This window comes from Vicugna pacos, chromosome 6 (assembly GCF_048564905.1).
Source record: "Vicugna pacos chromosome 6, VicPac4, whole genome shotgun sequence".
Lineage (NCBI taxonomy): Eukaryota > Metazoa > Chordata > Mammalia > Artiodactyla > Camelidae > Vicugna > Vicugna pacos.
Window position 1 is genome coordinate 83,943,777 of NC_132992.1, and position 25,417 is coordinate 83,969,193.

The 25,417-nt window shown below is 34.3% G+C and overlaps 1 protein-coding gene across 2 annotated transcripts in view; it reads right to left on the reverse strand.

Moving 5' to 3' along the window:
* RPS6KA5 (ribosomal protein S6 kinase A5) overlaps positions 1-25,417 on the reverse strand; it is a 166,858-nt gene that overhangs the window by 50,447 nt on the left and 90,994 nt on the right. For both annotated transcript variants that reach the window (XM_031679331.2, XM_072963594.1), the window contains 2 exons: positions 20,732-20,847; positions 17,699-17,806 (listed from right to left, as the gene is read on the reverse strand). In XM_031679331.2, coding sequence (XP_031535191.1) covers positions 17,699-17,806; positions 20,732-20,847 — 224 coding nt within the window. The remainder of the gene's footprint in view (positions 1-17,698; positions 17,807-20,731; positions 20,848-25,417) is intronic.

Sequence of the window (25,417 nt, forward strand, 5' to 3'; positions counted from 1 at the left end):
TTACCACTTTTGTGTAAACCTTGGAATCTAAGAAAGCTGAACCCTTAGTGATAGTAAAGTCTAGAAAAAATAAATTCACAGGTTTATTTCTGTCCGAGCCCTGGATTAAAAAACAAACAAATAAATGTTCCTCTTGTGAACTGAAATCCCTGGGCTTATGGCTCTTGTAGATCTGGGGGCCTAAATTTACTTATCCCTCCACAGTATGGGAAAGTCAGAAAATCTGGTCCAACATAATGATACTCTGGAAGGTACAACAGAAGCAGAGAAATTCCCACAACTTAGCTCAAGATTCAAACAGATAACGCCCTGGAGTCTCAAAAATCACAGATTAGTGAACTAGACTCTACAAACAAAACAGAAAGATTACTTGAAATACCAGAATAACAATCTAAAAAAGACGAGTATGTTGTAAAAGATGAAAGACATAAAGGGAAAAAAAAGATCCATAAGACACTATAGCAGCATAGAGAAGACTAGGAAGATATGAAAAATAGTAAAACAGAATTGTATAAATGAAAAAGTATAAAAAATAGGCAGATTAAACAGAGTAGACACAACTAAGAAAGAATCTGTAAGGTATAAGATATATTTGAGAAAACTTCCCTGAATATTGCAAGAGTCCCAAGCAAACTAAATAAAAATACATCCATGGGTAGCAAATTTCTATTTCTTAACTTGAGGGGTGGTTATAAGAGTGTTTGCCTTATAAAATTCACTAAGCCAGGTTTTTCTTTTGTTTTGTATTTATTTTATTTTACAATAAAAAGATACCAAAACCAAAAACCTAGTGCATTCCTAGATATGTTTATACCCAGTTAAATTATCATTAAATATGCAGTGCAAAATAAAGGCATTTTAAGACAAAGAATTTACTATTCACTGATCCTTGTTACAAAAGATATCTAAAGGATGCACTTCAGAAATAAACTGAACTCAAGAGTAAGATGTAAAAAAGCAACAATGAGCAGAGAAATTTGGTAAATGTGAGAAAATCTAAACAAGTAATGAATTTATAAATGAAAATAATAATTGCACAATAATTTAGGGAAATATAACACAAGGTAAGATTAAAATAATAAGTAATAATAAATAAAACGAGATGGGTAACTTAAGCTAAAACATTCTGATGTTTTTGTACTTCTCATGACAATCAGACATAACGGTTAATTTTAGACTCTGTTAAGTCGATATACAGGCATACCTCATTTTATTGTATTTGCTTTATTGTATTTCACAGACATTGTGTTTCTTGTAAGTTTTAGGTTGTGGCATTCCTATGACAAGCAAGTCTATCAGTGCCATTTTTCCATGACTTCTTGTCTCTGTGTCACATTTTGGTAATTCTCACAGTATTTCCACCTTTTCTACTGTAATTATTTTATTTGCTATGCTGATCTGTGATCAGTGATCTTTGATGTTACAATTGTAATTGTTTTGGGGTTCCATAAACTGGGCCCATATAGGACAGCAAACTTAACTGATAAATGTTGTGTGTGATCTGACATTGATTGGCTGTTCCCCCTTCTACCTCCCTCTCCTTGGGTCTGTCTAGTCCTTGAGACACAATAATATTGAAATTATGCCAATTAATAACCCTACAATGGCCTCTAAGTGTTCAAGTAAAAGAATAAACCACACATTTCTCACTTTTAATCAAAAGCTAGAAATGATTAAGCTTAGTGAGAAAGACATGTCAAAAGTCAAGACAGGCCAAAAGCTAGGCCTCTTGTGTCGAACAGTTAGCCAAGTTGTGAATGCAAAAGGAAAGTTCTTGAAGGAAATTAAAAGTGCTACTCCAGTGAACATGCAAATGATAAAAAAATGAAATAGCCTTATTGCTGATATGGACAAAGTTTTAGTGGCCTGGATAGAAGATCAAACCATCTACAACATTCTCTGGAGCCAAAGCCTAATCTAGAGCAAGGTCCTAACTCTCTTCAAATCTGTGAAGGCTAAGAGAGGTAAGGAATCTGCAGACAGAAAGTTTGAAGCCTAGGAGATTTGAAGAAAGAAGCCATCTCCATAACATCAAAGTGCAGTGTGAAGCAGCAAGTGCTCATATAAAAGCTGCAGCAAGTTATCCAAAAAATCTAGCTAAGATAATTCATGAAGGTGGCTACACTAAAGATTTTCAATGTAGACAAGACATTGTTCTATTGGAAGGTGCCATCTATGACTTTCACAGCCAGAGGGGAGAAGTCAATGACTGTCTTCAAAGCTTCAAAGGAAAGGTTCACTCTCTTGGTTGGGGGCTAATGCAGTTAGTGACTTTAAGTTGAATCCAGTGCTCATTTACTGTTCTGAAAATCCTAGGGCCCGTAAGTATTATGATAAATCTACTCTGTCCGTGCTCTTTAAATGGAACAACAAAGCCTGGATGACAGCACATCTGTTTATAACATGGTTTACAGAATATTTTAAACCCACTGTTAAGACCTACTGCTCAGAAAACAAGATTCCTTTCGAACGATTACTGCTCGTTGACAATTCACCTTGTTACCCAAGAGCCCTGATGGAGATATACAATGAGATTAACATTACTTTCATGTCTGCTAACACAACAAACATTCTGCAGCTCATAAGATCAGGAGTAATTTCAATTTTCAAGTCTTATCATCTAAGAAATACAGTTAAGGCTATAGGTGCCATAGATTCCTTTGGTGGATCTGGACAAAGTAAATTGAAAACTTTCTGGACAGGATTCACCATTCTAAATGCCATTAAGACCATTTGTGATTCATGAGAAGAGGTCAAAATTTCAACATTAACAGGAGTTTGAAAAAAAGTTGATTGCCACCCTCATGGGTGACTTTGAGGGGTTCAAGACTTAAGTGGAGACAAAGCAAAAGAACTGGAATTAGAAGTGGAGTCTGAAGATGTGACTGAATTGCTCCAATTTTATGATAAAATTTTAACAGATGAGGAGTTGCTTCTTATGGATGAGCAAAGAAAGTGGTTTCCTGAGATGGAATCTACTCCTGGTGAAGAGGCTGTGAAGACTGCTGAAATGACAACAAAAGGTTTAGAAGATTACATAAACTTAGTTGATAAAGCAGTAGAAGGGTTTGGGAGGTTTCCAATTTTGAAAGAAGTAAGTTCTACTTGGATAAAATGCTATCAAATAGCACTGTATGCTACAGAGAAATCGTTTGTGAAAGGAGAGTCAATTGATGTGGCAAACTTCATTGTTGTCTTATTTTAAGAAATTGCCACAGTGACCTCAACCTTCAGCAGCCACCACCCTGTTCAGTTAGCAGCCATCAACATCAAGACCCTCCACCAGCTAAAAGATTATGACTCACTGAAGGCTCAGGTGATGGTTAGCACTTCAGCAATAAAGTATTTTTTAATTAAGGTATGTACCTTTTTAGACATAATGCTATGTATTGCACACTTAAGAGACTACAGTTTAGTGTAACATAACTTTCATATGCACTAGGAAACCAAAAAGTTCACGTGACTTCCTTTATTGTGGTGTTCTGGTACTGAAGCCACAATATCTCTGAAGTATGCCTGTATAAGTTAAAAATTTCAGGGTAATAACCACTCAAAGAATAGATATGGAATATATTTAACTTCTAGACCACTGGGAATATGAAATAAAGAAACCTTAATCATTTAAATAGAAGATAGAAAAGAAGAGAGAAAAAAGCAAAGAGAAATGATAAAGAGAAACACACAGCAAGATAAGAGAAATAAATAAAAATAACAGTAATCATAATACACAGATTTAACTCACCGGTAAAAGATAGAAACTCTCTGGATCAAAAACAAAATCCAGTTATATGTTACTTACAAAAGGCACACCTAAAATATAATGACAAAGAAATACTGAAAGAGATGGAAAAAGATATATCAGACCAGCACTAACCAATAGAAAGCTGGAGTATCTTTATTAATAGCAGGAAAATAAACTTTAAGGCAAAAAAGATTCTTAAAATTATGCAGGGTCATTACACAATAATAAAAGGAACACTGCACTAGGGAAATAACGCTATTCCAAGTCTAAACAGCCTCAAAAATTTCTGAAGAGCATTAAACTATATAAAGCAAAAATGTTGAAATCTCCAAGAAGAAATGAACAAATGTGCAATCATAGTGGGCACTTTAACATATCTGTTTTACAACTGACTGATCAAGCAGGAAAACAATCGGTGAAACTATGGAAGACCTGCACGATGTTCATGAAAATATACAACACTTTGTATCTAACAGAGAATGACTCTGTAGTCTTTTCAGGTATACAGAGCACATTTACTGAAATTAACCAAATAATAGGTCACAAAGCAAATCTCAAAAACCACAGAAATAAAACCATATATATTTTCTTGTCCAAACAGAAAGCAATAAAATCAAAACTCATTTACAAAAATAAAACTCAAAAATTCTATATACTTGAAAACTTAAGAACCCATTTCTAAATAATTCATGGCCCAAGGAAAAAGTCACAATGAGTAACAGTAAAAAATGCTATATATCATAACTTGTGAGATACATTTAAAACTTATCAGAAATTTAGTTTTCTTAAAAAAGAAGGATTAAATATTAGTAAGCTGGATGTCCAACTCAAAAGTTTAAACAAAGAATACAAATGAAACTCACAGAAAGTAAAAGGAATAAAGTAATAAAGGAATATCATCAAAGAAACAGAAATAATGAGAGGCTTGATAAAAGCTGTTTTTTGGAAAAGGCTAATAAAATGGACAAATCTCTAGCAAACTGATTAAGAAAAAAGGAGGAAAGTTACAAATCAATGATACCAGTAATTTAAAAGGAAACATTACTACAGTTACAATTCAGATTAAAAACTAAGGAACTTCTATGAACAATACAATGCCAAACAATTTAAAAAGAAAAAGTATAGTACTTTCTACAAAACTGTAACTTACCAAAATTGACCCAAGAATAAACGGAAACCCTGAATATAATTGTAACTGTTTTTAAAAAATTAAATTAGTATTTGAAAAGCTACCCACAGTCATCTAGAAGGGAAAAAAGAGAAGAAAGGAGAAAGAAAAAAAATGCACCCTGATAGCTAGAGAAGTGCATTCAGAGGTACTGGATCTCTATCTTACATAAATTATTCCAAATTCCTTTCACGATGTCAGTATAACCTTCATGCCAAAGTCAGACAAATGCAATATTAGAAAGGAAAATTATAGGTCAACTTAGACAATAAAATCCAAAATATGATCAAACAAAATCCAGCAATATATTAAAAATACATGTCACAGAAAGTAAAGTTTATTCCAAAAACTGAAAGACAGTTTAACACTGAAAAAGAAAAAGAAAATTACTGTAACTTGCACCACTAGGTGATTAAAGAGAAAAACCATAATAATTTCCTTATATCAATGTATAATTAGAAACTGAGAATATTAATTTATCTAGCAAAAATTTAGAGCAGATACCATACTAAATGGCTAAAACCAAGCACATGGGCTTAAAGTAAAAAGCAAGAATATACACATGTAAAACTTAGTAGGCAGAGCAATAAAACCAAACCAAACCACCCATCTCCAAACACACACAAAATAAAAAGTATGGGAATCGAAAAGATATAAAGCCATCATTACCTACAAATAGTGGTTCTAATTTTTTCTTTTCTTTCATCTACATAAAAAATCCAAGTGAATTTATAAATTAGTAGAACTAATATGAATTTACCAATATTGCTATGTACAAGATCAATAACATTTCTATGATTTGCCAAGAAAAACAAAGATATTCTAATTTTTGTAAATAGGAACAAAATTATAGTTAATAGAAATAGAACTAATAATATATGTATAAATCATTATAAAAATTAGAAAATATTATTGAGACACAAAAGAATGAAATAAATCGAAAGACATGAATATTCATTTATGCAAATTCATCAGTGGATGCTTCAATATCCAAAGATCACAGTTTTCTCCAAATTAACTTATAGATTCAATTCCACAATTCATGTGGAACAAAAGACCAAGAATAGAGAGGACAGTGAAGAGGGAGGAGGAAGGTGAGGGGAAAGAAGGAGAGAAAGACAGGATAAGAGTGGAGAGGAGAAAGATCTCACTTTTCCAGATTCAAGACTTACTATAAAACCATAGCCTTTCTGATTTTTTGGTTTTGACTCAGGAAAAGGCAAGCGGAATTGAAGGAAGATCCTAGAAATAGACTCACAAGCAGAAATGTGGCATATGACAAAGCTGCATTTCAAATCAGCAGGGAAGGGATTAAATGACTATTCAATGAAGAGGTCAGTCAACTGGGTTATCTATATAAAAAGAGATAAAATAAGATCCCCACTAAATACACACACACACATATATATTAATTAATTAATTCATAACAAATTAAAGATTTCAATCTATTAATTTTATAAAGAAAACTAGAGAGTATCTTAGTGCACTCAAAGAGGAATGGGTTTCATTTTAAAAGATTCAAAGAAATCAACAACCTAATTTTATACCTCTAGGAACTAGAAAAAGAGGAACAAACCAAACCAAAAGTTAGCAGAAGGAAAAAAATAATAAATATTGAAGCAGCAAGTAAATAAAACAGAGAATAGAAAAATATTAGAAAAAAGTAACAAAAGTAAGAGTTGGTTATTTGAAAAGATCAACAAAACTGACAAACTCAGTCAGATTAAGGAAAAAAGAGAAAATTCAACGAAAATCAGAAATTAAGGAAGAAGACCTTGTAAGAGACTAAATTATACACCAACAAATTGAATAACCTAGATTGGAGAAATTCCTAGAAACACACAGTCTGTCAAGACTGAATTATGAAGAAATAAAAATAATTGAACAGACCTATAATCAGTAAGGACACTGAATTAGTAATCAAAAATCTCCCAATGAAGAAAAGCTCCAACAAAGTAAGCCCAGGCTTACCAGGAAATTCTTAAAAAAATAAAAAATTAAAAAATTAAAGAGTAGTAGGACCATTCCTTCTCAAATTTTTCCAAAAAACTGAAGAGAACACTTCCAAACTAATTTTTTGAGGCCAGCATTTCCCTGATACCAAAGCCAGGGAAAGATACATAAGAAAATTACAGCCCAATATTCCTGATGAAAACTGATATAAAACTCTTTAAAAAAAAATACTAGCAAACTGAATTCAACAGCACATAAAAAGAACTACACACCATGACCAAGTAAGATTCTGGAATGCAAGAATGGTTCAAGATTCAAAAACAATCAATGTAATACACCACATTAATAGAATGAAGGACGAAAACCAAGTGATCATCTCAACTGATGCAGAAACAGTATTCCACAAAATTCAACACACTTTTATGATTAGGAAAAAAAAAACACTTACCAATAAGCTAGGAATAGAAGGAAACTCTCTTAACAAAACAAAAACCATGTATGAAAAGCCCACAGCAAACATCACACTCAAACGTGAAAAACTGGAAGCTTTCCTCTCAGATCAGTAACAAAGGTAAGGATGCTCCCTCTCACCATTTCTATTCAACATAGCACTGAAAGTCTTACTCAGAGCAGTTAGGCAAGAAAAAGAAATAAAAGGCATCCAAATTGGAAAGGAAGAAATAAAATTACTTCGCTTGCAGATAATATGAACTTATATGTTAAAAAAAACCCTAAAGATTTCACCACAAAAACCCTGTTAGAACTAGTAAGCGAACACAGCAAAGTTACAAGATACAAAATCAACATACAAAAAATTAGTCATGTTTCTACACATTAACAATGAACAATTCTAAAAGGAAATTCGGGGGGAACCCCATTTAAAATAAGCATGAAAATAATAAAATACTTAGAAAGTAATTTAACCAAGGGGCTAAAAGACTTGGAAAATTAAAATTATAAAATATTGTGAAAGAAATTTAAAAAGACATACATAAATGGAAAGATACCCCATGCTCATGGGTTAGAAGACTTAATATTGTTAAAATGTCCACACTACCCAAAGTGCTCCAGAGATTCAACATAATCCCTATCAAAATCCCAATATCATTTTGTCATAAATGGAAAAATAAATCTTAAAATTCATATGGAATCTCAAGGGACCCTTAATAGCCAAAACAATCTTGAAAAAGAACAAAGTTGGAGTTCTCACACTTCCTGATTTCAAAACATATTACAAAGCTACAGTAATTAAAACATTTTTGATTGAAATAAAGACAAACATATACACCAATGGAACAAAATAGAGAGATTATAAACAAACTTTTATGCAGATGGTCAAATGATTTTCAGTAAGGGTGCCAATGGGGAAAGGACAGTCTTTTCAAAAAATGTTGCTAGAAAAGTGGATATCCACACACAAAAAAATGAAGTAGGATCCTTACCTTATAGCAAATACAAAAGTCAACTTAAAATAAATTTAAGACCTAAAACTATAAAACTCCTAGAAGAAAACATAAGGAGAAAGTTTCTTGACATGGGATTTGCCAATGATTTCTTGGATATTACACCAAAAGCACAAGCAACAAAAGCAACAAAACAGACAAATGAAATGACATCAAAATATAAAACTTCCTTGCATCAAAGTAAACAAACAAAGTGAAAGACAATCAACAGAACAGGAGAAAAAAAATTGCAAATCTTATATCTGATAGGAGGTTAATATCCAGAATATATAAAGAACTCCTATAACTCAACAACAAAAAAGCAAATGAACTTGATTTAAAAAAAAGGCAAAGGACTTCAATATACATTCACCCAAATATATATAACCATATATAAATGGTTAATAAGCATATGAAAATACTCTCAACATCACTAATTATTACAGAAATGCAAATTAAAACTACAATGAGATATCACTTCATACTCATTAGGGGGGCCACTATCAAAAAAGCAGAAATAACAAAGTAAGTATGTGAAGAAACTAAACCTTTATGCTCTGTTGGTGGGAATATAAGATTGTGCAGCTGCTATGGGAAACAGTATGAAAGGTTCCCCCCAAAATTAAAAATAGAATTGTCATATGATCCAGCAGTTCCACTTCTGGGCATATATGAAAAAAAACTGAAAGCATGATCTCAAACAGATATTTATACATTCATGTCTACTGCAGCATTATTCACAATAGCTAATAAGTAAAAGAAACTCAAGTGTCCATCAGCAGAAGAATGGATAAACAAACTGTGGAACACATATACAATGAAATATTATTCAGCCTTAAAAAAGAAGGAAATCCTGTTGCATGCAACAACATGGATGAATCCTGAGGACATTATCCTAATCAAAGTTTAAGCAAGTCACAAAAAGATAAATACTGTATGATTCTACTTACATTAGGTATCTAAAATAGACAAACACATAGAAATAGAAAGAGAAATGGTGGTTGCTTGGGGCTAGGAGAGGGGAAAATGGGGAGTTGCTGTTCAATGGGTACAGAGTTTAGTTTTGTAAAACAAAAAGTTCTAGAGATCTGTTGCATAAAAACGTGAATATAGTTAACACTACTGAACTATATACTTAAAAATGCTTAAGATGGTAATTTTTACATTATGTGTGTTTTACCACAATTTAAACGTTTATTTTTATTTTGGGGTTTTTTGGGGGGGATGGGAGTAATTAGGTTTATTTATTTATTCATTTAACTGAGGCACTGGGAATTGAACCCAGGACTTTGTGCATGCTAAGCACACACTCTACTACTGAGCTATACCCTCCCCACCCCAAATATTTTTTAAAGAGTCAAAAATGTAAATCTTGAGAGATCAATAAATTTGATTGTATTAAAAATGTCAAATCTGAAAAAAAACACCATTAATCAAATTAAAGACAAGTAAAAGATTTAGAAAAGAAATTCACAAAATACAGAATTATCAAGAGTGGGTATTTAGAATATTTAAAGAACTCCAACAAAACAACATCAGAAAACAGCTGTAACACCATGATTAAGAAAATACAGAAACCTCACTGTATCACAGAAGAAGAATGAATAAATAACCTAGATAGTTCCTATAAAGGAATATTATACAGCAGCTAAAATGAATGAAACAGATTTCTATTTATCAACTTGGATAAATTTCAAAAATAAGTCAAATATAAAACAATTTGCAATGTGCTATGCCACTTATGCACATTTTAGAAATAGAAGCTAACAGTATATATTACTTATGGATATACATATATATAAAGTAAGGGTATAAAACAAGATCAAATTCAGTCTACCATCCACTCTTTGCCTGCACCTGTGCTGCTAGATGTGGTTGGAAAAAACCCATTTTTATTTTATATTTGTGGATGACAATATGCCTGTTCCCATTCTCTTTCTCCATAGGTTTAAATTGAGCCAGTGCTCAATTTTCAGTCCTCATCTTATTTGACCTAATAACAGTATTTGATATAGCTGATCATTTGCATCCCTGAAATCCTTCCTTCACTTGGCTTCCAAGACAACATACTTGCCTGTTTTCTTCTCAACTTCCAGGTCCCTTTTTCCTCAGTCTCCTCTATTGGTTCCTTCTCCTCTCTTACCTCTCTTAATGTTGGAATAGCTCAGAGTTTAGAACTTTGTTGTTAATTCCTTTCTATCTGTACTTACTCTGTTGGTGTTCTCATTAATTTTCATAATTTTAAATATTACTTACATATTGGCAAATTCCAAATTTGCATCTCTAGATGAGACTTCTCTCCTAAATTTCAGATTCATATACCCTACTGCCTATTAAACATCTGTTTGTACGTCTAATAGACATTTCTAACTCATCTGGTTCAACTGCACTCCTCCACCCACCCAAAACCTCCCCAATCAGCCTATCAGTTGATAGCAACTTCATCCTTCCACCTGCTCTGGCTAAAAACCTTGGAGTTACCCTAGGTTCCTCTTGTTCTCTCCCATCCCCTATTCAAGCCATCAAGAAATCTTGTTAGCTCTAATGTCAAAATGCATCTCAAATATGACTACTTCTTACAACCTACACTGCTACCACATGGTCTAAATCAGTGTCATCTCTTGCTGGGATTAATGCAACAGCTTCCTAACTGGTCTCCATGTTTCTAGGTTTGTCCCACTCCAGGACTATCATGCTTGGCAAACAGAATTACTCAGACCATGTCCCTCTTCTACTCAAAACTCTTCAAGGCTTCCCATTTGACTCAGAGGAGCCACAGTCCTTACCACGGTCTTCCATGTCCTGCACGATCCGTGCAGTCCTTCCTCCATACGACCACCTCCACGTCCTTAATTCCTACTACTCAAATCCTCACTCTCACACTGACCTCCTTTTCATCCCAAGCATTTTCCCAACTGAGGGCCTTAACACTGGCTCACCTCTCCCCTAAGATACTGATGTGACTCATGTTCTCAATTCATGTCTCTACTCACCTGTTACCTTCTCAGGGAGCCTTTCCTGATCACCTCATTTACAAGTACAAGCTTTTCTCACTCTGCTACTTCCTGTCTCTCCTTCCTACTGTACCTGTCTTTGTGTAACTTACCATTATCTAATATATTCCATACATAGTTTCCTTCTTTATTTGTTATTGCCTGCCTCCCTGTCTAGGAGAGAAATTTTTGTCTATTTTGTTCATTGCTGGATTCCAACACCTAAATAGAACAGTGCCTGGATCACACTGGACATTCAATCAGTATTTGCTGAATGAGTGGTAGAAAAAACCCACAAAGTATCCATAATTGTGTATGTGAATAGTGGATGCACAGATTCTGTTATATCATTTTCTCTATTTTATCACATTTGAAATATTTTATAATTTTTTTAAAATTTGGAAAATATAAACATTTATTAATGACATTTATGCAATGTTAGTATTCCAGGGTATCTTTTGCTAAATTCCCCTTAAAGGTTGAAAGTCCCTGACACTTAACATGGTTTTAAATCATTTTTCCTTCCTTCTTAGAAAAGAGATTAAAATAATCTATTTATACATTAATATATCCTGTTCATAGACTAATATGTCCTATATCAATATAGAATAATAATGTGACTCCTAAATATAGTTTTCAAGTAAGTAAAAAGTACATTTAACATAATTTGAACAAATGGAATACTTAATGGAAGTTTCTGTGAAAAGAATCTCAGTTCAAAAGTTGTCCTCGCTAGCTGTGACATAATTTACATTAAACCTGCCCACCCACTGAACTTGTGCATCAAACCTGCCTTAAAATAAGAGACAGTATTATGAATAAATCTGACCTGAGCCAATCATTTCTACCATAAGAAAAGTTATAATGGGATCTGTGAGGCAGACACCTGAGGGCAAAGCCATCTCTCCTCCCTCCTCCTCCTGTCCAAGGGTAGGGGATCTGCTCTGAAATCTGGTGGGAAAAAACCTATACAAACAAATGGCTGAAGCTTATGCATTAGTATCTGAATGTTGTGCAGCACTGTTTGAGAAGAGGAACAATTGGGGCAACAGAAGAACACTTTGACCAGTTTCTAGGTCTCCTACTTTCCCAGCAGTTCCATCTCAATATTTACCTTAAAGTAACTAAAATTATCCTAGGGTCATGGATGTTGGCAAATGACTGATAGGTCTGATTTATAGAGACTTAGCAGGTTCCTCAGAAGCACAGGCAAATGAAAAGAATCATGACTATATGTCACTACAAATCCATCAGGGAAGGAGACAGAGAAACTAAAAAGCTGCCTTACAGAGCTGGCTGATCTGACTCCCCATGCAAACTCGCTCTTCATGGGTCCTGAACCTCACCTAGGCATCTTGAGATGTGTACACTGTAACAGCAGAATCCCGCAAGTGACATTATTAACTAGGGGTTTATTAGAGAAAGATGTAATTTAAAACTTTCCTACAAAGAAGAAAATTAGGGAGAATACTTTAAGATTCTCATTTGTATGTTTTAATTTTGTAATCTGAAATCTCAATGGTAGCTCTTTAAGTGGAAGTTGATAGTTACATCATGCTTTACACTTTAAAAAGTACTTTTATGAGCATAACTTATTGTGTCCATATGAAAATTAATAAATTAAATATGACAAATATTATTTTTACAGACTGAGAGGGATTAAGGACTAAGTGACTTGCTCGGTATCACACAGCCAGGAAGTAAAGAATCGAAAAAAGGGATCCTCTAACTTCAATATGTGTTCTTTACACTAAAATGCCTCTTCCATGATCAAAGGATTAATTAATGAATAACATTATCTCAATTGAGCAAAGGTTGCATTTTTTCCATTTTCTGGAAAGAAAAAACAGTCACAAATCCATAGGCCTTTTTCTCTTAAGTATAGCTACCATGGCAGTGAGTTATAATTAACTTAGCTACCTCTGTTTTAAATGTCGGGATGTTATTTTTCTTCTAGTTTTATTTATCCACCTGAGGATTTGTGTTGACAATCTGTTGTGAAATTCTTCAAATGCTCAGTGTTAAAATATGGAAACATAGAATGCATACGCCATATTTAAGAATAGAGTAATAACCTATGAATGTATCATTTTGATATTATTTTCTTATAAAGAGGTAAGAACAGGTGCCCTTTTTAAAAAAATGCCTTTAAAGTCTTCAATGTCAGAATAATATATCCAATACCTAGCAGACTGTCTGACTCACAGTAAGAACTCCACAAATGTTTGCTGAACTGTACTCTCAAAAAATCCTATGAAGGATATATTTTAGCCTATAGATATTTAGAAATGTCTTCTTTTATTCTCAGAATCACAAGGGATTTATCAAATTCTGTGGTTGGGAAAAGAACGTGTCAGTAAATGTATCAAATCTGTAAAGTGTTCATTATCATATAAAAGCTTGTTAAGGTTTCTAAAATAAATCAATTTTATCCAGGATACAACTTAGTTTAGCAAACTACAATCTAGAAATAATTACATGAGGTAATGATGAATACCTCTAAAATACAGGCTCATGAGGGCAAGGAATTTGTTACATTCACCACTGTATTTCTAGGGTCTAGTACACTACGTGGCACATAGTAGATACTCAATAAATATTTGTTGGATTATTAAATTAACAAATATACAGAAAGATGAGTATTATACCATGAGCAGAAACTCCAAATGTATAAAAAGTAAATTCCTAAAAATCAAATAGAAATATATTCCCTAGATGAAATGAAAGTATAATTTGTAATACACAAAATTGTGAGAAACTGGAAGAGAAGCAAATTTGGGTGGGAGAAGACTGATTCAGTTTTGGAAAGCTTGTGTGATCTATGAGAATCAAGCGGCGATACACCAGAGGCACGTTTGGATCTGGAGCACAGAAGGGAGGTCAGGGTTGGCCATATATATTTGGGCATCTCCAGCACATGGGGAGAGAGAGCAGCATAAAAAGAAAAGGGTACCTAGGATGAAACTGTGAGGAGCTCTCAGGTAGAAGAGGAAGAGCCTGCGAAAGACAGTGAGAGAGAAGGAACGGCAGGGGGACACGGTGTCACAGAAGCCAAAGCGAGAGGCAATTCCCAGTTCAATACCACTAGACAGTCAGGTAAGGTGAGAACAAAAAAAACATCTGAAACTGAGGTCAGTCCTGGCCTTGGCAAGAACAGTTTTAGTCAATTGGTAGGAGGTGTGAGCCAAATTGGAGTAGATTAAGGAATGAGTGACATGTGGGTAATAAAGTATATTGACAAATATTGACAAAGGAGAACACAGGACAAGAGCTGGAAGGAAACATGGGGTTCTGAGATTGCCTTCTGTCATTCAGTCAGTCCATCCAGCCATTCTTCTATTTCTTAAATTTTAAAATTTTAAGGCGAGACCAGGCATGTTTAAATGGTGACAGAAAGGGACTGAGAGGAAGAAGAGGTAGAAAAGGAGAGAGGTCAACTAGAGGTAGAGACAGAGATGAACAATCTCTCTCTAGAAACTGGAAACGAAGGAGGGAACTCCTCAAGGTGAAGTTTAAACTGAAAACCAAGGAGGTAGAACAGCAACAGACAAAGAAGAAACTCATCCCAAGCAAGATGGTATTTTGCTCTAAGTCAGTCAGGCTGACATGTGAAACCACTGGATGGGGATACATTTGAGGTGCAAACGTCTAGGCAGGGAAACTTGCTAAGCAGAGGCCACGTAGAATCGGGGAAGCAAAGGACCATTAGATCAAGTCTTCGGGGAGTTCCTACTTGAGCCCTGAGAGTTAAGCCTGAACCCTAGCAGGACAGCACGTCCTCTTGGGCTAAGAGGAAGGATGAGCTGGTAGTCTGGGAGAGGAGAGAGATGAAACTGTAAAGCTTAATAACACATGACAGTAACACAAAACTGCATTAAATGCAGCTAGGGTGCATTCAGTGAATAATAAGGGGACCTGTAAAGTACTTCTCCACCTCAGATTATTATCCCGTTATTTCATTTTTGCACCTGAACAAGTAAGTGCTCAAAAACTGCGGCATCTGACAAGAATTACCTTCATTCCCTTGAGGAGTAGCTGTTGACATGACCAGCAGAAAACACAAGTCTCTCTTGTGAGAGGTGACCCGGCTGAAGCAGTTACCTGGCAGCTCTGACTCACTTGTATGACTGTACTTTGTATTACTTGAAACCCAACAACTCAGATCCATGTTTGATTTTTGTTTACTTTTGCTTCAGTTTCTAACATTTTGCTATTCCCCAGAGCCAAAGGCTGTTTCTGCCTATTGCCAAATGATCAGGCACACGTGCCCAGAAATGCAGGATTCATGAAGTGATTCTTTCATTGTGGTATCACCAGAACCTAGCCAAATGTCTAGCAGATATAGGGCTCTCAACAAATACTGATGGTGTGAATGAGTAAATGTCTGAATGGTTCCATGGAGAGGAAAAAGCGATCACCAAATCTCTCTGTGCAGGGGGCATCACCCACCTCTACATGCTAAGGATCCTTTGACAGTCTGTTGAAGCCGACAGACCCCCTTCTCAGAATAATGTTTTTAAATACATAGTATGACAAACTAATTTTACTGAAAAATACTGAAATCAAAATATGAAAAAAAAAACTGTGCAGGCTGGGCTTGCCAAGCCACAGGCATCACTGTAGAGGGATCTGGCTGGGCCAGCTCACTGGCAAAACTACCCACTGACAGCATGTGCAGATTTCTGTTCTCAGTTCTCAGAGAGGAAACCTCCCAACTCCTGTCTAGGAAGCATCGCTCTCAGAGTGACGTGGCAGTGAGAGGCCATAGGCATCGGCGTGTCGGTCTTCACGTCACCCACCAGCTTTGATGGTGTCCTCGCCCTCAGCTGTGCTCCTTGTCCCTGAATCCTGTCTGTCTGTTTAACCTTTCCAGTGAGGGTCAGGAATAGTGTACACATGGATTCTGGGTGGTACCTCTTTCTTATGCAGACTTCCAACCAATCCTCTTGTGTCCTATACTCCTACTTTGAGGGACACCTGGTTCCCCAATTCCTGAGCCTTTCTAGGGGTCAGAGGTGCAAATTAGCCTGCTTTGGGGCTTCTCATGTTACTGGCTTAGGATTCAGCTGTTTCAGGGATGCTAAATCAGTTACAACCAGTCTTTCTGCTGTCCATCTTCCAAAATCTGGTTGTTGTTTTCTCTCTCCCTTTTGAGTGCCTGCCTATTCACTTCTTTATTTTTATTTATATTGGGGTTTATGAGGAAACAACAGTGAACATACTGTATTTGTCACAGTTTATTCACTAAAATTTTTACAAAGGAGAAAAGTTTTAAAAATCAAATTTTGAAGTAAATTCCTTAAAAATTCATGTAATCTGTTTTATAACTATGATTTTTCTATCAAAGATAATCAATATATTATTATAACCACAGGCTCATGAAAGCAGAGACCATTTCCACTTTATTTATCATTGTATTATTCAATACCCAGCATAGCAGAAGCAGTCGATAAATATTTATTACTAAGTGAATTGAATAAATACAGATATGATAAAAAATTAGGATCCTTCATTTTCACAATTTCAATACTTATCTAACTTACCTAGGACTGCTTTGGCAATATTTCAAAAAGCAAACAATCAGAAATAGAAACACCTAATTTGCAACCCAAGAATGTGTTTTACAACAGAGTCCTTTAGTACAAAAACTATATTGTGATTCTGTATGCTATAACAATAATTTCTTGGATAGAAATGAATTAGCATTCAAATTTACTTAGTTGTCTTAAATAACTAGTAGTGTAAAAATATATTTTATTACAACTGCTGCATAAATAGTATTTAATTAAACTAATGTACAATTATAAATGTCATTAAATAAATCTGTAATACTAAGTAAGTTTTAATCAGTACTGAAAATTCAAAGCCCTCCACATTAAAAATCTGTACATTAGCTATTACATTTTAGTTTGTATGAGCAAAAAACCAGCCAGATTAAAGAATTAGGTCTAGTAAATCCTTGTTATTCTTGTCAAGTTAGTTCACAAGGCCATCACGACATGTCCTACTCTGTAATTACAATATAAACCATATATGCGTTGTTTTGTAATTCTTTATTGGCTATTATCTAAGCCATGATTTTCCTAAAAGACTCAAAGGTTTATTGAAAAATTTCAGTTATATATTATGGAGAAAGTTTTATGTATAATTTTATTTTGCTTTAGACTGGGGAATTCTGATATATCGACGAAGGGTTTACTGTAATTCTAACAGTATGGTTCCATGGTATTTTTAAACTAAAAACCTTTATAGTCATTCATGTCAAAATGTTCCTCTGGGAAAACCTGTACAAATATCCATAATCTGTTTGGTACTATCCTGTTAAATCTTATCCTATAGCTAATTTTCACCATTGTTTATATTCTGTTTTACTAACTTCAAATTAAAATATAATACTCACTTCATCAGCCACAAACTCCTTACTCAGACCAAAGTCTGTCAGCACCACATGGCCATTAGAATCAAGTAGAATATTCTCAAGCTTAATGTCACGGTATATAATCCCCAACTGTAAAAACAAACAAATATGCATTTTAAAATAACAACTTCCAAAAAATAAATTAGGAAAGTCTTTCTTATCTACCTTAAAAACAAACCAAAAGAGGCATTCTCCTGCTCAGGGTGCTCTGACGGCTCTGAGTCACAGGCCAGGGCAAATTTCAATTTCTCCACCTCAAACCTTATCTGCTGGGCTCCCAGGACCTGAAGGGTCTCCCCATCAGCGACTGCTTCTTCCTGGATTATTTTTCTCAATGGATTTCATGCTCACTCCAGATGATCTTCAGATGTTTTCTTAGCCAATTCATCACTTACTTCTTAATGCCTTCTGAAGGCTTTCCTGACTAATCAGTTCCCACACTGGTCATTTGTTTTTATTCCCATAGCACTTATATTTACCTTGTACTGACCTAAAAATAACTGCTGGTATTTGCTAGGTATTTCCTATTTGTCTTGATATAACCATATCCTAGCTCTGTTTTTTCACTTTTTACACATTTATCTAGTATGTAGCAGTGTCATAAGTCAAATAGATAATTAATAAAGGCTTGTTGAATAACACTCTCCTAAACATGAAGGCTGAAGATCATATGTTAATTTTAGTTGATCTTCAGATCTAAATAAGCAAAGTAAATCAATTAGATATTTAAATATCCTTCCATTTTGTTTTGCATGTAAGTTTTATAGCAAAACACTTCAGCTCTATCACATAAATAAATCCACTCAAGTCATTTAAGAAGTTCTTGACATATGTGAATTCTGCATTTCATGTTATGTCAGCCCAAATTAAATGTTTTTAAACTTAGAAACACTACTTTCCTCAATACTAAGTATATGAAAAAGAAGATTAATACTTTCTCAAAATTGAAATAAAAAAATTACACAAGGAAAAACAACTACGCAATTCTCTTCCAAGAACCTCAAGTGTCCTACAAAAAAGAGAGGAAGGACAACATGTACAAACTGTTGAACAGACATATGACCTGAAGCCTTACAAGCATCTAACAACCAGTATGACTTTTTTTTTTAACAGCCTCTTTGGAAAAGATTTTAGGAATATGTCATTTACTACCTGCTTTACTTCATCATTTCCAAGTAAACTTGTCTCTTCCAGGGAACCCAGTGTTAGTAGCCATATCAAGATTAACATTACTGGCTTTGTATTGTATTTCTTTGTATTTATCTTTGTATGTAGTGAGGTTAAGAAAAACTTAGCTAAGATCTAATCTGCTATATATTACTTCCACTCCATATCAATTACATTTATTTATAGGATTCATCGTGTCCTCCATCTCTACATTTCTGATTACCCTGTTGTAATAATAATGAAGGTTCATGGATTTTCCTTTAATAAACAGAATTAATAGTTTTCAAACAAATTAAAAACTGAACTTACTAGCTTACCTGTCATAGCTTTGTATTTTGCTTGTTCTTACTCTGGAATTTATGGTGATTTCCACCAACATTTTTACACTATAAAAATTACATCTAATTCCCCTAATCATAAAACAAAGTTTTCCAGCCTATTCCTAGGCCCAGTTTGGCTCATGTATAAAGATGTCCACAAAAATTACCACTGGCATAAAGCTCATCGCCACACCAACAATTCTGTCAAAAGGAACACAGATGTCTGTTCCCATCACTTCAGTTCCACGCCCACCTCTGCACCTCTTCCTCTCACTTCGCGGCACTGCAGACCCATGCCCAAGAGCCTCTCCTAACTTCCCTCCTGGTCTTATACATTTGCCATTCACTCCCCTTAGGATTCCTCCGCTTGAACTCTGTATCCCTCTACCTGCCCCGCTATGCTTCTGTTCTGGGCTAGATCAACCCATTTCTTGATCCCACTCTTCCTATATCTTACCATCTTTTCCCACAGCCTCTTGCATCCGCTGTCTCCATCCTGCAATTCTAATCTCCCTGCACCTTTAAAAGTTTCACCCTTCTTCCTTGCCTTTTTCCTTCATTTCTCTCCAGTCTTTTCCATGCTCCATAATCCACACTTTAATCTTTTTTATCTGTAATCTAGTACAGAATCTGAATACATAACAAGGAAAAGTAGTGCCTTTATGATGTATCAATATCATCTGAATTTAGTGACTCAAGTCCTGCTCTTTATGGTCTCATACAACTTGGATAAAAATTATTGTAGTATTTTCTATTTCTTAGGAAATACACATAAGCCTAGTCTACATAACGACAGTTTGATTTGACAATATAATGCTTCCTCATTAAAAAAATTTTAGTCAAGATGTCTTGGATCAAGATTAATAGTATCTGAAATAATACTTTTAAAAAGTTTAAACTGATTTTATAGATCCAAACAGCATCACATACAGACATGAATTCCATTTAAAGTCTTTAGCAACTGAGTTCATGCTACATGAAGGTAATGGAGCAGGAGGGAGGTAGAGGGAGCAGCAGAGGGCCTTTGGGGCAAAACAAATGGAAAAGAAAGCCAGAGTGAAAGAGTGGGATAGCTGGGTAGCACAGGTTAAGTGCTTCTTTCAAATATTCCAAGCTAATTGGGATATATGCCCTGAAGATGTAAAGGCAGAGTCTGCAATGGAGTAAGTCACAATTAGGGAAATACATATTATGACTTGTGTTTTCATCTTAAAGGTTATTTTAAGAATGAAAATCTTTTACTCTAATGACATTATGTAGTAAGCACTAGAATTTTTCATGGACAACACCAAAAATGCTCAGGCTCCACCTTCTTATCTATTTAATCTGTGTTACAGTGACTGCAAAAGGAAAGCAGACTTTTAAAAAGGGAACTAGAAATTGAAAAAACCGATAATGGTTGCTAAGTGGGCTTTCACAATCTCCACTAACCCAATGACATGCAAACACATTAGTTCTTTTAGCACCATCATGACCTCAGTCAATAGATTTTTCAAAAGAAAGAAACCCCAAAGGTTAAGCATCTTACCTTGTGGAGGTGTTCGAGGGCAAGCACAATCTCTCCAACATAGATCTGCACCTCGTGCTCTGTGAAACGCTCTCTTTGAGAAAGATGAGTAAAAAGTTCTCCACCATTTATATAATCTAAAAATGAAATATATTTTTTTCTGTCTTTGACTTGTATTCATACACTACAGGAAGTATTTCCTTTTAATCACTTTGGGTTAACCACAAGGCACTGATTTTAATATATTACTTTTGTACAATTCTTAGTATATAGTTTCATATGGAATATATTATTTCAATTCATGTAAATACAGTCTCGTAAGTTAATGATTACCCTGAACCATGATCAAATGAATTTATAAAGTATTATTATTAAAACTATTACATGAAATCTGCATATATTTAAATAATTTCCTCCCAATACAACATATTGGAAACCTCTGCCATCACTATACAATACTTAACTTGCTGCAGAATACCAAAACATCAACCACTAAATACCTAACATAAAAAGTGAACAGAATAAGACAAACAAAAATCCCAGCCTTTTCTTTGTAGTAGTTCCCAGTTACTATTTTTAAGCAGATATCCTATTTTCCAGAATTGTCTATGCATAGCCCTTCCAAAAATACATTTTAGGTAGCAGGTAGCTTTCCTATTGCTCCACGTAACCCAGAAGTACAAGTAGCACACACGGCTGAATCAAAACACCTGAAACTAAAAGATCCCCATTTCCCTTTCAATTTGCCCTTTTTATCCCAAAAGGAATAATGAAATAAGAGACAAGAAGGCTACAGTGAGAAATAAATAAAGAGGTGAATAATAATAATTAATCACAATTATGCTCATAATTGGCTCCAAGAAGACATTTATTGATAACTGATAATAGTTTCATCAGAAACTAACCATTACTACCTTATACAACATTTGTGTGTGAAAAACAATGTATAAAAAACCCAGAGTTTAGCAGAGAAAGCAAGTAAGCAAATATTTGACTAGAAAATAGTCAAAGATCAATGCTGTTCTCCTAAAAAATGTGAAAAGCATGTATTCCAAGTGTATTCATTTGTCAAGTTTACCACAATTTGATAAAAGAACAAAGCAAAATCTTCATGAACTCACAAATGTTTATCTTGCCCATTTTACTTTTTATTTTTCCCATTTTACTTTAAATTCCAAAAAGTAGATGCAATAGAATGAAAGAAGCTGGTTGTTTTGCAGTGTATTTTATAAAGCACATGCCAGCAAAAAGCTTTGCCCTTCTAAGGCTTCTGTATTTTGCCAAGGGGTTTTAATTATATCTTAACACAAAGCTAATTATTAAAAAGGTGTAAAGGAACACAGCATCCCAGCAAACTAACAATGAATTTTTTCTACTTTTAAATAATTATTTATTTAAATCTATACTGATGTTTATGCAAAAAATGGTTTCTGTAGTTAGTCATGACACAGAAATAGGCATCCATAGGTCAGCTGACCAACTGACAAACTCCTACACATCCTTGAATGTCCTACTCAATTATCTCACCTTCAATAACAACTCCAGCAGAGTGGATCACTTCCTTTTACGTTAACCACTGTACTTATTAAAGATTTATACTACTGCAGTTACCATGCTGCACTGAAAATATTTGCATACTTGCTTTCTCTGCTAAACTCTGGGTTTTTTAAAGTCAAGATCAATGCATTCATCTTTAAAAACCCAACACAGTGCCTGCATGCAATAAGCACTCAATAGATATTTATTCCATTAGTAACTGAACACAGATTCTTTATATTGGAATAAATACTAGAATCTGAAAAAATCTCTCTGAAACTCAAAGGCAAGTGGGTTATAAAAAAAAATCCAACGTATTCCTGTCTTTGAGGCAATCTGATATAGTCCAAAGAATCTGGGTTTTGTAATCAATAAACCTGGACCAGGCAATGATTCCACTGTCTTGCCTTGAGCAAACAAAGTCTCTCTCAGTGTCAGTTCTTTATCTATAAAATGAGAATAATAGCTACTATGAATTATTGTTGCTCTGAACATAGAAAGTATTTTATTTTCCATTTACTGGGGACACTAAGAAAAATTACAAATCTAAGAAGACAAACCTAAAACAATATCAAGTAACCTATATCCTACTTCTGGAATAGACCAACAGCCCAAGATGAAGATCTGACATTCATAAAATAAATATGCTTTATTTGTAGGTATATGGTTGCATCCTTTACAAGGTGAACAGCCAACTTTATCCAGTGCTGTTAATGATGGTAAAGTAGATACAGAGGCTGCCAAAGGGCTATAACAGCAGGAATTACGACACTTGCAGGGTTGTTATGGGGTGAGAGCTACAACCAATGGCAGGGATACGAGATTAATGGAAATCCCTGTAAGATAAGAACTTGTTATTCTCAGTTTGTTATGATTCTAGTTGTTCTGTTTAGTGTGTAGTGGTACCTTATTATGCTTTTAATTTGCATTTTCCTGAATAATAAAGATATTTAGTATCTTCTCACGGCTTTTCTGTATTTTTTTCCATGTAGGTACTGGGGATTGAACCCAGGGCTTCCTGCATGCTAAAGCATGTGCCCCCTGTATCTTCTTTTGTGAAATGTCTATTAAGGTTTTTTTCTTTGCCCCTTTTGGTTTTTTTTAATTTGAAATTCACCCACATGAAGTGTAAAATTCAATGGTTTTTATTGTATTCAGAGTTGTGCAACTGTCACCACATTCAATTTTAAAATATTTTCATCAACTTCTCCCCCAGAAATCCAAGTTTATCTGTTTTTCTTTTTGTTGTTCTTTTCATGTCACATCTAAGAAACCACTGCTAAAACCAAGATCATAAAAATTTACCCCTATGTTTTCTCCTAAGAGATTTCTATTTTTAGCTCTTACTTCTAATCTTCGATCTATTTTGAGTTAATTTTTGTATATGTTGTGAGGTATGGGCTCAACTGCATACTTTTGCACGTGGACATCCAGTTGTACCAGCACCATTTGTTAAAAAGACTGCTCTTTCCTCATTGGCATCCTTGTCAGAAAATCGACTGACCATAAATGTGAAGGTTTATTTTTGGACTCTCAATTTTATTATCTATATGTCTGTCTTTATTCCGGTGCCACATTTTTCTTGATTACTGTAGCTTTGTAGTAGATTTTAAAAGTGTGAGTCTTCCAACTTAATTCTTCCTTTTCAAAAGTCCTTTACCTATTTTAAGTTTCCTTGATTTTTCCATATAAATTTTAGGATGATTTTGTCAATTCTGATTTTTTAAAAAGCTGAGATTTTGAGAGAGGTTTGTTAAACCTACAGATCAATTTGGGGAGTATTGCCATCTTAATATTATAAAGCCATTCAATCCGTAAACATAGGATCTGTTTGACTAGGTCATCTTTCATTTCTTTCAACAGTATTTTATAGATTTCAGAGTACATGTTTTGTACTTCCTTTACTAAATTTATTCCTAAGTGTTTTTATTCTTTTTGATACTCATATAAATGAAATTTTCATAATTTCATTTTCTCATTTTTCACTACACTCATACAGAATTACAATTAATTTTTGTATATTGATCATGTATCCTGCAACTTTGCAGAACTTGTTTACTAGTTCTGATAGTCTTTAGTGGATTTCTTAGGATTTTCTGTTTAAAAGATCATGTCACCTGTAAATAGAGGGTTTCTTCTTCCTTTCCAATGTAGAGTCCTTTTATGTTCTGTTCTTGCCTACAATGTTGAATAAAGTGGTGAAAGTGGATATCCTTGCCCTGCTTCCGATTTTAGGGAGAGAGCATTTAGTCTTTCCCCATTAAGTATTATGTTAGCTGTGGGTTTTTCAAAAATGTCTTTATCAGGCTGAGGAAATTCACTTCTATTCTTACTTTGTTGAATGCTTTTTATCATGAAGGAGTGTTGAATTTTGTCAAATGCTCTTTCAATGTCTATATGATTTTTGCCCTTTATTAATACGATATGTTAATTGATTTTCATTTGCTACACCAACCTTGCATTTCTGGAAAAACCTCACTTGCCTATGGAATATAATCCTTTTTATTTGTTGCTGGATTCAGTTTGATAGTATTTTCTTGAGGACTTTTGTGTTTCTATTCATAAGAGATACTGGTCTGTAGCTTTCTTTTCTTGTGATCTTTTTACCGGGTTTTGGTATTGGGGTAATACTGGCCTCATAGAATGAGTTAGGAAGTGTTTCTTCCTCTTTTATTTTTTTGGACATTTGTAAAGAATGGTATTAATTCCTTTTTAAATGTTTGGTAATGTTCAGTAGTGAAGTTGTATGGACTGCGGGCTTTTCATTGTGGCTAGCTTTTATTACTACTACTATTACTACAACTAGTTCAATCTCCTTTATTACAGGTCTATTCAGATGTTGCATTTCTTAAGTCAATTCTAGTAGTTTGTCTTTCCAGGACTTTTTTAAAAATCTCATCTAAGTTATTTAATTTGTTGCCATATAGTTACTCATGATATTCTCTTATGATCCTTTTCAATTCTGCAAAGTCCCCTCTACCATTCTTGATTTTACTTGAGTCCTCTCCCTTTTTTTTCTTGGTAAGTCTAGCTAAAGGTTTGTCAATTTTGTTTATCTTTTCAATTAACCATCTTTTGGTTTCATTGACTTTCTCTATTTTCATATTCTCTACTTAATTTCTGCTCTGATATGTATTATTTCTCTCCTTTCTGCTTGCTGTGGGTTTTGTT